This window comes from Ambystoma mexicanum, chromosome 8 (genome assembly GCF_040938575.1).
Source record: "Ambystoma mexicanum isolate Mex_15411 chromosome 8, UKY_AmexF1_1, whole genome shotgun sequence".
Classification (NCBI taxonomy): Eukaryota; Metazoa; Chordata; class Amphibia; order Caudata; family Ambystomatidae; genus Ambystoma; species Ambystoma mexicanum.
The window spans coordinates 176,909,084-176,922,951 of record NC_090929.1 but is presented as its reverse complement, the minus strand read 5'-3'; the positions used below and the strand labels follow the sequence as shown (position 1 = coordinate 176,922,951).

At 44.6% G+C, this 13,868-nt stretch overlaps 1 protein-coding gene across 6 annotated transcripts in view; it reads left to right on the top strand.

Annotated features, from left to right (window-relative positions):
• Window positions 1–13,868, top strand: part of SEC16A (SEC16 homolog A, endoplasmic reticulum export factor) — a 1,467,667-nt gene that overhangs the window by 1,132,492 nt on the left and 321,307 nt on the right. For all 6 annotated transcript variants that reach the window (XR_011268503.1, XM_069609587.1, XM_069609588.1 and 3 more), the window contains 3 exons: window positions 8,525–8,614; window positions 9,089–9,145; window positions 9,829–9,940. Coding sequence is in view for 5 of the 6 variants with exons in the window: in XM_069609587.1 (XP_069465688.1) it covers window positions 8,525–8,614; window positions 9,089–9,145; window positions 9,829–9,940 (259 nt within the window). In the remaining variant the exon portion in view is untranslated. The remainder of the gene's footprint in view (window positions 1–8,524; window positions 8,615–9,088; window positions 9,146–9,828; window positions 9,941–13,868) is intronic.

The window sequence follows — 13,868 nt, the reverse complement described above, 5'->3', positions numbered from 1 at the left end:
GGTCTGTAGACTACAATTAAATTGATGCTACTGTTGTCTGTTGGGAGGCATTTCAAATGCAGGATTTCACTACCACTGCAAGAAATGTTAGTCGGAAACATGTGGATGGAATCTCTAGCAATTGTTGCTACTTCCCGCCACCCCCCTTGGCCTATTTCTCTATTGGTGTAGTAAATTGAGTAGCCTTTAGCCTTCTGGGACGGCAATATCACAGGTGGGGCCTATTGGATATTTTAGCCAGGTCTCAGTGATACATAGAATGTCTACTTGTTCCTCCAAGATCATATCATATGGATACATTGGGCATGTTTGTTTAGAGACCGGGTGTTTAGTAGGCAGATCTTCAGATCCAGTTTCAAGTTTGTTTGACTTGTCTTTTGCTGCTTTGAGTGGGGGGGATGGTATGCCTTTAGTTCTAGAATGTTTGTGTTTAACGGGGTCACTGGTGATAAAGGTCTGTTTGGGGCTGTTTCTTTCCAAAGCCGCATCAGCCACTTGTTTAACTATATTCATGTGCTGATGACTTTGCAAGTCTAACAGTAGTTTCTCTAGTGGTAGGAATCCCATGCTTACCAATTATGTGTTGGCGGGTGGCATTGACTCCCACGGGCAGCGTTTCGTGCACCGGATGGCGAGGACTGATGCAAGACCGCTAGGCCCTCGAAGCGCCTGACGTTAGGATTTATGGATGACGGGGCTTCTGGGATTGGTAGTTCCTAGTTAGTATCACACGGAGTGCGGATATCAAATGACAATTATGATTACGCACAGCTTCAATACACAATGACTTTAGCGAGGTTTGTCTCTGCAATTACTGTTTCACTTCCTGGAAAGGTATGCGAGTTAGAGGCAGACTTCAAGTATAGTATCTGAGTAGAATGTTTCACACACGCTGCTTTATAAATCGCAGCGCGTGCAACCGTACTCAATGCACTAATCCCTTCTCTCCAGTCCCAACTGTAGTTAAATGTCTGCTGTGTGAGTGCTTCAGATATTGCCCTGTAGCTGTATTTGTACACTATACTCTGAGAATCATTATTGGTCGCCCTCCATAAAGGATAATGAGTTTCCACCATATTGTATTTTCCTTTGTAGGTTAACCCTTGTGAATATTGTTCAATATGTAGTGTAAGGAGGGTTTTTCAAAGTCTCTACCTGGGGTAGGACTCGGAGAAGCTAACCTTGGGCAACATGGTTGTCTCAACCATAGACATTAACATCTCTCTTGATGTTAGCAAGGCTGAGCAGTCAGGCTGACCTAAGGAGTGAAGAGGGGCTTTTGAGTAGTACAATTGGCACTTGCAAAGATAATCTATAAAAGGTAGTACACAGGTAAGTACATCATACTTTCATGTATTACATTATACAAATAGCTCTATTCATATATGTAGTATTCAGTTTACCAACCCACTGTGGGTTGCACACTACTTTAGGATTGCACATAGTGATCACATATGTACTGTAATTACTAAAGAAGGGAAAAGTTGTTAAAACATCAAATCCATAGGTCTAACGTTTATAAAGCAGTTGGAAAAAGTGTAGCTATTTTATGCAGTCCAATCTCCATCTATGGGTACTATCTGAGTCTTAGCGTTTTAAAAGGTACTTTAGAGCCTCAGGTTGAGTAGCATTAAGAGAGGTTACCTTTATAGGGTGTACAGGACAAAGAATGCAGCAAGTCTAGAGCCAAATGTGGCTTCAGAAAGTCAAAATGTAGATATTATAGAAAGCAGCTACCACCCCTAAGGACCATGAGGACTTAGCCTAGATGTAGTGGCCCAGCCACCACCCACCAGGGTCAGCCCTAGATGACGATAATGATATACATGGTTGGTTCAAAAGATATGTGACCTCAGCTCCTGGAGTCCCCACAAAGATGCATCCACTGCCAATAGATCAAGAATAGCTGGGGAAGGCTTGCTTCACAGTCATCATGGTTGTGCTGGGCGGTCTGGTCACAGGTTTCAGGACATTCACTGGCAGTTGTCTTCTAGTTCTTCTGGAGACAATAAAGGCAGTGGAAGTACCAAGGATTGCCCTCATGACATAGCGGACACCCCTAAGAATGACTGACCAGATGCATGTGAATGAATTTACAGGGTAAGTAGGCCTTCTGCAGCTCAACGGTTGGACTTCGGGTTCCTGGCAGGCAGCTACTCTGTTGAAAGGCAACATGGCAGGGTTTCAGCATAACAGCAGCGTGCTGAGGAAGGATGCACATGAAGGTTTCGGGACCCAGGCTGATTAGAAGTTGTTGCAGCTTAGTAAACTTGGTACTGGGGGTCGCGGCAAGTCCTGTGAATAGTGATGCAGGTCGAGCAGGATACCTGACTGGTTAGGCCCACCAGTAAAAGGGAGAGAGGGACATGCCTTCTAAATGTCTTTCCTGTCGAGCAAAAGGTTGATGTCCAAAATTTGGTGGTTTTGGCTGAGCCAGTGCTGGTTCCTGCAGCAGTTCTCTATCTTCCTCCCCCCGGTCATCATCCTCAGATGTCTTCCAGTTCCAGTGGTTGACTTTTTTCCTAGATCCAATTCCTCTCCTTATTTCGAGAAATCAGGCTTGCAGTTAACCTAGCCCTCCAATAAGGGACATTCAAACTTGGAGGTGGCTGTCTAGAAATGGGCAGCCAGCCTAAAAGAATCTGCCTAGCAGCAGCCATACCACTGGAGGAAAGTGGATTAGGGGCGACAGCCCCCCTACTCACTTTGTAGAAGCGGACTTGCAAAAGTAGTTTAGTTTATTATTAGTAGTGCGCCACATACCAATAGGCCTCAGAGCGCAAGCAAAAAAAAACACAAAAAACATAACCTAACACAAAAAATATAAATAACAATGAAAACACCCAAAGAATCCAGGAAACTCCAAGTCCTGCAGAAGAAATATTGTTCTTTCTGTGCTTTCCAATGTGGGAATGCCAGCAAAGATGCATGCATGCATGAATGAAGACCCACCTGCACCTAGGAAGGCAGAAGGATGGCCCACAAAGTCCTAGTGATCTTGCACAGGACTTAAAACACCAGAAGTAGCCATTTTCAGTATGTGGTCCTCCTCAATGGCTTAATCTGGCTAAAAAGGCAGCATGTGATGTTGCCACTGGAAAAAAAAAGTTAAGTTATCTCTGTGGCCTGTTCAGGAGAAGCATGGAATGTATTTATTAGGAAAGATTTTCTTTTTGCAGCTTTCCCTCTATTGACATGCATGGAACCCCCAACTCTTTAATATAATTTTAATCCTGTATTGACTTTTGGAGGTAAGTACAGCCGTTATGCTTTTCTTCCCCTGCTCACCTAATCTCCTTTGGGGGACACTGGTCAGTCCTTCGGGCTACCAGTGTAGGAAGACTCTTTCCCTTTGCAAGATTCATTGTTGTTTTTTTATGCTGCACACATCACTATACAGTGAAGTGTTGAACGGGTAGTTTGTATCCCTTTTCCCATTTCTTTTAGTAACAGTTATGTTACTTTTATGATGTGTCTAAGACATGCTGGTGTCAATGCATAGTTTTCAACAAGGTTTTTATTTGTCTGGCTTGCATGTTTGTATTTTACCGCATAAACGCCTTTTAAGTACAATATACTCAAAATGGCTGTGCAACGTGTTTTTCACCCTGTCCTTTGACCATACTGTCCTTAAGCCGCCTTCCTGCCCTCTGAACTCAGGAAATGCCATATATGGTAAGCAGTGTCCCAATCTAAACTTTGAGTTTCCCAGTCAAAGCATTGGTGTGAGCATCTGTCCGGATATGGGAGCTGGAACTATCTGGCCCTAATCCGTTCTCACACCACGAGGTCAACCTCAGCTGCACACTGAATTGGGATGGGCACTCGGAAAATCCCACTAGGGGGCCCAAGTATACTTAACTGCTGTTTTGCACTGCTCCCTCCATAGGGATTGTATGGGAGCAAAGTCCACTACCTAAATCTTCCTTAGCTGACTGTTTTTAGTGAATTTCTAAAAGGAGACTCCATACCCTCCCTCCCACCCCCAGAGTAACCCCTCGTGTGGTGTGGTGTGGTGGGTCGGAGAAAGTGCACCTAAATTGCCTACTTTCATGTTAATCTCAAAGGTGCTTTGATTCTACAACTTCTAAATACCAATTGACTTTGCCAAAGCTTTTCCTAGGGGGGACTTTTCAGACGACTTTACTCTCCTCTCTCGAGTACATACCTGTGTCAGGTCCGGTCTTTCCTGATCCACAGAAGCTGCTAAACCCCACAGACCAACTCAAGTGTCTTGTCTTCAGCTGATTATGCTATGGATTCAACACACCCCAGGAGGTAAGGGGAGGTGGACAAAATAACAAACCGACTTCCTTTCTCCTGAAATGCATGGAGATCTGCAGGAATAAAAAGGAACATATAGATACGAAAATACACTTCTACACTTACACCCAACTATATTCTGAATCTCCTCCCACCATTATTTGCTCTCCTCTATGAGCTGAGAGGAGAACAAAATCGCAGTATGTGACTATAACTCTGTATATTTTCCTGGATACCTGAAACCCTCGGTCATGTTCTGCTGCTACAAGAAGTGATGCAATCCTGTGGTTATCTTGGCTCCTTCTATTTTCAGTCAATAACTAAGAAGGATTGTTTGCTGATTTTCTTGAGTTCAACTCAGAACTAAAACAAACTGTCCCTAACTAGTCCTTACTATACTAAGTTTTTAAAAAAGGTTTTTTAATTGATTTTAACAACATAAACAACCAAAATAAGTCAAACAATAAACAACAGTCTTGGTGTAACAAAATTATGTAATATCCATCACTTCGCTGTTACTCCCCACCCCCCCCGACCAACCCGAGCTTGCTCTAATGCATGCACCATTCCCTGTCTTCTCTTCGAAGGATGTGCACACCTCTGCGCCTATAGAGGAGTCGTCTTCTCCGCCGACTCAAACAGTGCGGCCACCAAGTGCCTCCAGGTCATCGGTGACTCTCCCAGGTCATCCCCCCTCTCTGTTAACTGCCTCCCCCCACACCACTGTCTCCGCTTCTACCCATTTCTGAAGGTCCCGCCACCACACCTCCACCCTTGGTCTATTGATAGCTTTCCAGCCCATGGCGATCCTGCGCTTGGCCAGTATGTAGGCCAAGTCCTTTAGTTTACTCACATGTTTCATCTTACGTGGTCTGGGAAACCCTCACATCATGCACACCCACAAAGATTCCACCTCTAATTTAATGCCTTTCTCATTCAAACGGTGGGCCACCCCCCCCCCCCCCCCCCAGAATCTTCTTATTTCAGGGCATGCCCAAAACATGTGTACCATTCCCGCATTCACTTCTCCACATTTAGGACATTTCTGCGTCCCCGCATTCTTGAATCGTGCAATCCTCTGAGGAGTCATGTACACCTTATGGGTGATGTACAGCTGGATTTGTTGTAATCTCGCATTTCTAGATACATTTTTGTGGTACCTCTAGGCTCTCACCCACAACCCATCCCCCATGGGTTCTCCGGCTTCCTCTTCCCAGTCACGTCTCAGTTGGACCACTACTTTCCCACCTTGGACATTAACAGTTCATAAATCCGGGAGACCACATTGCCCCCATCCGACAGGTCATAGATTGTTTCTATGGCCGGGTCCAGCTGACCCTCCAGTACTGTATCCGCCCACGTATTTTTTACCATCCAACTCAACCCAGCCTAGTATATGTAATATATTGTCCTCGGCACAGACCAGTGTTTTCAACCAGCGCGTCGAATTCCACCGTTTTCCCGTCTTGCCATATATCTCTCAACGTCGCAATGCCCTTCGGTTCCCAGTGTCTGCGGATCATCTTTCGCAGTTGCTCATCCACCCCAGCCAATGTAACTAACAGTATCTGTGGGGGTCGCAGAGCAGGGATCTCCATAGCCTGGCAAGCTCTCTGCCAAACACTCCCTCCCAATTCCAACATCCCCTTGCATTCCTTTTTGTCTTGATTTTTGCAGCCAGACCCATACATTAAAAAAGAAAACGGGGTGCATTCCGCCGTCAATAACCTATACTCCGGTGTGGAGTCATCTGATAACCACCTGGTTACTACTATAGTATGCCGCACATTCCCAGCCCATGGCTGGCGTTGCTCACATATATATACCAGTCCAACAAGTCCACATGATGCGTATGCCTAATCGTTAGTATCAACACCCTGCTGACATGCCTGTGCACCACCTGGGGTCATCATTGCTACATTAACATCGAACTAAGCAAGCAGTAGCGTAGCGCCGGTTCACTTATACTGTCTGCCCCGCTCTGTTCCATCCGCATCTTTTAGGCAGCCTTGAGCATCCATCCAGCTCGTCGCCTCCTACGGTGCTTCAAAGAAGAGTGCCTTACCCTTGTGTAGGACTTTAAGCTTTGCATGATAAAAAAGCATTTATTTAAAGCCAGCTGCTCTTAGTAGTCTCTTCACAGCCATGTAGCTGAAACTTTGCATCTGTACCAGCATGGTGTAATCCGGGTACACAGTGACAGTTGCCGATGCTCGATTTATCGTTCTGCCCTTACGAAAATATTCCAGGATCTTTTCTCTATCCCTGTGGTTCAAAATGTTGGCAATAATTGCTTGCGGAGGAGCTCCAGGTTGAGGCTTCCAGAATACCAACTGTGTATACATTTGTATTTAAGTGTGTGTTTTGATGATATGTTTTTCCTGGAGTTTACCTTCTTAGCGTGTTAAAATCCCAGTAAATGTGTATATTTTTGTACTTCTTTGTGGACTTGTTTGATTTGCTTTGTTTGTGTACGGTTAATTTACCTATACACCCCCACAGATCGTCTGAAGTCCGCCTTACTGCTCAATCCACATTACCTTGATAGTTTTACTAGATTGTCAAATACTGTGCTCACTAACTAGGTTGACCTCTCGGAACCCTCCAGTGGTTTGGGCCTGAAAATCCATCTTCATGCACCAACACAGATGTGGATTTTGGTGTCTAGGATCCCTTCATCCATTCTAAACTGGAATCCATTCATACAAAAGTGCCTGGAGAGGCTCTATCTAGATCCATCAACTCAGCCATAGCCATTTCTCCTGGTCCATTCAAAGAAAGGAAGAAGAAAAAACAAAATGACCAGACGTTTAGGATTGTTCAAATCCATTGATAATCCTGTGGCCACCGATATGGAAATTTGGCTATCAATGTGGTCAAAAAGCTACAGGTTGGTGTATCCAAAAACAAGGTTATATGTGATTTTTACCAAAGGTAAAACCAGAGTGGTAAATTTCACTGAAGTCAAAATACTGACAAAATACCAAATTGTTTGTTTTTCTTTTATTTGGGTGTTGGGGGTCCCCACCAACCCCTGTTTTTCTATCCTTTAACCCCAGCCCCATCATCACCCATTTCTATCCCTTACCCCGCTACCATATTTAAAATATTCTGTATTTTACTTGTATTTTGGGTTTCGGTAAAACGTACCACTCTGTTTTATTTTCGGTAAAATGACTGGGTACCAAAAACAAAATCTCCAGCTGGCACCAAACTAGACCTCAAACCTCACCTAGGGCTGACATGGGATGATAAAGGAAAACCACTGTTCTGGTACTGGCGTCGCCCCTGGGACTGCAAAGATGGTCTAAAAATCAAGAGAGGCTGCTAAAGGTTTAGACAACTAAGAGTTAGCAAAAGGAACCCCAAAAAAAGAAATTCTGATCTAACAGTTGTGTATCCACTAAAACCCCACTAGACCTTCCCATTGACTCCATTGGAGACTGTATCGTGGTTAGACAAATACTGCATCTGAGGCCCCCTAGACCTTAGCCAGCCACACTAGGTATCCGGTGGTTCTGTTTTATCCCATTATTTGTAGGTTTCTTTCTGCTCTTCATATCACAATCTGAGATTTCTCTGTTCCATTAACATGCTATGATATTATTATGAATGCTTCTGTCATGCAGGTTGTAAAATGACAAACATCAAAACATTTTGAACGGAAAGTGACAGGTAAAGAAAGTAGCCTTATACGTACCACATACAAGCAACAATATCTTAGACGGTTGATTCTATCACCAGATAGTTTGGTGATTTCAGTTTAGCCATGCGTTTAAACAAATCTCCTATGAAATATCTTAATGTTTATGCATTATCTTGTATTACAACACTGGTGAACAATTTGAAATCCACAATTGGGATTATAGGGCATAGGTTAGTTGAATCAAAATCCAAAGGTTCAAAATGAGATGATGGTAAGAGTTGAGTAGTTGTTTTTAAACAAAAGGCAACTGTAGAATTTGTTTAGTTTTTGTGTAGCAGTTATCTTTTAGAAAAAGGATAAACTGAAAAGTATAATAGGATTGTTAGTTCATTTTACCCTTACCTTGGACAGGCTATGATTTTGATCAGTGTGCCACTGTTAGCCTTTTATTAATAATGGCTTGAAAATTGTGTCCTGTATGCCAAGGCGTTAGTAAGGCAAAATAAACCAAGTGTTTAATGTTTATTAGATCCTGTCTTGAAAGAAACCCAAGAATAAATACAGAGAAACATTCCAAAGGTTTTTATTTTATGTTCATTTTTCAATTATTTTTAGAGTGGTAGAAGTTGGTTTCCATTGAAAATTGGCTGGCTGATGGGCAAAGGAAAAAACGAAGCGCACTTACCAGATGACACGAACAGATCTGTAAGGACTTTAAAGCGTCAAGTACACAGCAATCCTCAGTATTTATTCCAAGTTGCACCCTGACCACCATCCAGTAGTTTACTGAACTTTTCTAGGACTGGAGCTCGATTAGTAAATTAACCTAGTCCTAGAGTGTGAAGTTTTTTGGCATCAGGGCATAAATACTGTTTCCAACACAGTATTTATTCTCATGATATTATCAGATAGGAACATTGGGCCATTGATGTCTGCATACCTTAAATTTACTCACAACACCTATAAGTGGCAAAAGCTTCCATTTTGCGACCAGTTGCGTTATTTCAGAGTCGCTTCTTTGGAGATGGTGTGGCAAGACATCCCACATACGGGCTAGGTCACCCAACTGTCATTGGAAGTCCATTTCTTGGCAGCAAGTTGCACGTGAAGGTTTGTGTTTACAGAATTCTTGAACTGTTATGCATGTACATTGCAAATCACTTTTTCCATTTCTTCCAGATCGTATGGGATGAAAAGAAACAGCGCTGGGTGAACATGGATGAACCAGAAGAAGAGGTAAAGTGGCAAACATTTGTTTTTCTCACTAGCAGACATCATGAGCACAGGTGATACATAGGTTAATAGGATGATCAAAGTGCACCCTTTCAAGGTATATGATTATCAGTGGTCGAAGTGAGCAGGAGCGGTTGGGAGCGGCGCTCCTCTACTTTTTAAAATTAAGTTTTACTGTTCCTATACTTTTATTTTAAAAAGAAACCGTTCTGGGATGGTTTTGATTTAAAATAAAAGTGTAGGAAGAAGTTGATACTTGCACTTTCAGTGCACTGCACTCAACGTTCCCTTAAACAGCAGGTGCAAGTGTTTGGAGGTTTGTATTGTGTGTGGGAGGGGGCATGGTGATGTGGTTTGTGGGGAGTGGGCACAGGCCATTCGGAACATAGTTCCACTACTTCTTTTCGTACACTTCGGCCACTGATGATTATGCTTTTTATGAAATCTGTTTTAAACTTATTTTGGGCCATCTGATAGGTTAGAAGTTATTGAGTTTCTATGTACCCAGAAACCGCTATTAATTAGGAAAAAGGGATACATTACCCAGCAACCAGGAATTCTATAAGTACATGTTTTTCCGTTTGGCCCTGCTGTCAATGCATCAGGGAGCATGTTCGGAAAGTTCATTGAAGTGTCTACTAAATGGTTCCAATTGAAATGTCTACATCTGTTACTTATGTTTACAGAGCAAGCCACCTCCCCCTCCCCCACCAGGCATCCCGAAAGGCTCTCAGTCAGCTCCTTCTGGGCTCGGTGGTCCACCCAACTCTTCTGTTAATATGTTCTCGATCAGAGCAGGTAAGCTGAAGTGTGAAGGTGTGTGTGTACGTGTGTGTGTGTGTGTGTGTGTGTGTATATATATATATATATATATATATATATATATATATCTATCTCTGAGGCTTGTGGATCTACTTAGATCACATATTATGCGTACGCAAACACCTAGTGGTAGTCGCAGAGTATTACATAATTTGTTTTCAAAACTCGAAAGGGGACGTCGATTGGGCGTGTCTAATATCCCTAGTGTGACGTCTACTGTACCCATGGTCCTTCACGCGTCGAAGTCCATCAGATTGTTTTTTTCCACCATCGTGGTAGGTCGCTAGTTGCAGGGTTCTTTTCTGGCTAACGCCTTTTAATTGGACTAAGTTTATTCATAGGCTTTCTATGCTTTACCATCCGCTCGTTTACTGTGGCATCAACTGCCTCGGCGGACCTCAACGGACGGCTCCATCATCGCGATGCTTGACGCTCGATGACGCAAGACTGCTGCCTTCATGGGCCTCATCATGCCTCGGCCCTTCACAGTAAGGAGAGTGGGAGGGGGCTACATATAGTTACACCCTTTTAGAGAATGCCTCTTCGGACCCCCTAGATGCCCTTTTGTCGCCATGCTGCCCTTTCCATTAGCAATGGAAAATACCCCTTTTAAATGTTGTCCTTCCTGCAATAGGAAGTTCCCTTGGAAAGATACGCACAGGGTGTGCAACCCCTCTCTTCCCAGGGACCACGCTGAAAAAAAAAACACGCTGAAGAAGAAATGGAGAGGTCCTCTAAATCATCCCTGTCCTCTGGGCCATCGCCACAGCCGTACGACAGATCTCCACAACAGACACCGAAAGCCGTTTCGGACACTGCAACAAAAAAGGCCCTCCTTTTGCGTGCCAAAGGGCATGCGTCAAATGCTCCGGCGTCCCCAAGGCACACATCTAAAATAAAAGAACTCCTAAAAAAACAAGTCCCGGCTACCCTTTCAAAGACAAAGCCGTCGAAAATGGGAAAATCTTTGACGCCTTTACCCTCCCAGCCCTGTGTCTCCTGTCCTACTTTGTCAATTTTATGGACAGGCACCCTCATGATCTTCACAAGGCGGGGCTGCTAGTAATCAGCTCCCTACCAAAAAGCCACATTTGGATGTCTCACAGCCCAGCACCTCCACCCAGACCCTGTCCATCCCCCAACACCTAGACCCCTCTAAGGACCTGTATGTCATAGATCCCTTGGGATCTAAGGACCCCAGTTCTCACGGTGATCAAGGAGATCCATATAATCAAGACCAATATTATGATGCCGACGATGATATCTGTTATCCAGTCGCCAGACGACCAAGACCAGCCTGTGGCTGATTCCCCAGAGGACAATCGGCTCCAATACAATGACCTGCTTCTTAAGCCCTCCCAACATTTTAAAATAGACACCCAGGAGGCCCAGATTAACAAGGACTTTGCGGAGGGCATCCTTGGGGACAAAATGTCTGCCACTCAGTTTATCCCTCTTTTGCAGTCCATCCAAAGGCGCATACGGCCTTCTCTGCTTGTGCCAAATCTCACAAGGGCGGTTAACCCTTGTATTGAAACATTGTTCAGGCCAGCCCCTACAGGCCCCCCTGTACATCAGGGGTCAGCTCAAACCTGACTCGCTAGTCGTGACCACTACAAGGAAAAGAGCTGGCACACCTCCCGCCTCTGTTGAAGCCCCACCAGATGGACAGTAAAAAGATTTACACCTTCGGTAGAAAGGTTGTTTCCTTGGCTGCTTATCAGGCCAGAAATGGGACAAGCTAGAACACCAAATCGAGGCAATCCCAGAACCCCTAAAGTTTCAACTGCTGAGCACTATATCAGAGGGCAAACGGGTATCAAACTACATTCTTAAGAATAACCTTAACGCTGCAGACAATGCAGGTTGCATCATTGCGGAGGGCACGTTAATCAATTGTCATGCCTGGCTAAGGCAGATAGGGTTTAAATTAGAAACACAAGCCACCCTGCTCAACACGCCTGTCGAACCTAATGCCCTTGTCGGCAAGGCAGTGGAAGACGCCCTAAAAAGTGCAAAAGAGAAATACGTTACATTTAATTTGCTTGGAAAAATAACAAACAAACCCTTTGTCCAACGGTGTACCTTCAATACTAGAAGGTTTCGGGGGCAGGACCCACAACGCTCTTCTGGGTACAATCAAAGGGCCTGATCAGCATCATGGGGCTCCTCGAAGGTACATTCCTCCTCTTCCAACTTTCAAAGAGGCTATAAAAGGTCCAGAGGCAGAGCCTCCACAGCCAGAGGCTCCACTCCTCCCAAACAATGAAGCCCCGCTCCAGGTCCCCTCCCATGCCACTCTGGTAGGAGGTCGCATTTCAAAATTCACCCACGCATGGGAGGGGACCACGTCAGAAAAGTGAGTGTTATCCACCGTGGCAGGTGGGTACTGCATAGACCTACTGCAAAAACCGCCAAAGCACAGAAAGATGGCGCTGAAGAGAGGCGCATATTACTGAAGAAGGTAGAAGCCTTGATGGGGAAAGGCGCCATAGAGATTGTCCCAGCAAACCAGGTAAACAAGGGTATTTATTCAACGTACTTCTTGTGCCAAAGAAAGACCTTTCAATGCGTCCAGTACTAGACCTGTGCCCAGCAAATACATGTCAAACTACAAATGTTTCGCATGACCACGCTCCAAGAAGTAAACCCCATCTTAAAATGGGGGGATTACATGGCAACATTAGATATGAAAGATACATACTTTCATATTTCAATGTCCCCAGCACACAGAAAATATCTGTGGTTCTAGATAGCGAGAGTACACTACCAGTTCACAGTGCTCCCCTTCTGCATCGCCTCAGCACCAAGAGTGTTCACAAAAGTGCTTGTAGTAGTAGCGGTGCACCTCCAAAGAGAGTCAATCCCAGTATACCCTTATTTAGACGACTGGCTAACAACCAGGGAGTCTCCTCAAATCTTCAGATACAACACCCACAGAACTATCAACCTTCTGTTCCAATTGGGATTCTCAATTAATGAAAAAAAAATCAAGTCCCGTTCCCAGCCAAATAAAACAAGTTCTGGGAGCCATTTTTAAAACAAAGGAGGAGCTAGGTTTCCCCTCAAAGGAGAGAGTACACAACATGCTGTTAAAAGTACCTCACTACCTAGCCGATTGCCAGATAACTGAATGCAAACCAATGCGTTTTCTTGGGATGATGGCCTCATGCATACACTTGGTGCCACACTCGTGCCTGCGCATGCGCCCAATACAGGAGTGGTTTTAGCAAAACAATGGTCTGAGGCAAGTGGTCAGTGGGACGATCGAGTGGTTGTTTCACTAACCCTGGCACAAGCTCTTCGCTGGTGGTCCAGGGACAGCCTGCTAAAAGGAAAACCCTTTCACAATCCACCAGTTCAAGCGGTGCTATCTACAGACGCCTCACTCTCCGGATGGGAGCCCATTACCTTCACCACACAGCTCACGACCTATGGACGCACACCACAGCCCAAAACCACATCAACCTCCTAGAACTTCTGCTAGTTCTCAATGCTCTACAGGTTTTTCAGCAGCATCTAGTAGGTCAGACGGTACATGTCCTCACATACAGCACCACTGCCATGTTTTACATAAACAAACAAGGGGGCTCATACTCTCCAAGTTTGTCCAGGCTGTCCCAAATAATTTTGAAGTGGGCACTTCATGCAGAACCTGTTCCTAGTCTCAACACATTCCAGGGGAGCTCAATGCTCTAGCAGACTCGCTAAGCAGAAACCCACTGCCATAAGAACACGAGTGGCAAATCAACAGAGATTTTCTAAACAAAATCTTTTCCCAGTGAGGTTATCCTCCCTTAGACTGGTCTGCCACAAACCAAAACGCTCAATGTCCAGACTTCACATCCAGGTTTCTCCAACCAGGATCCAAGCGGGACGCCCTGTCGATGAATTGGTCAGGGAA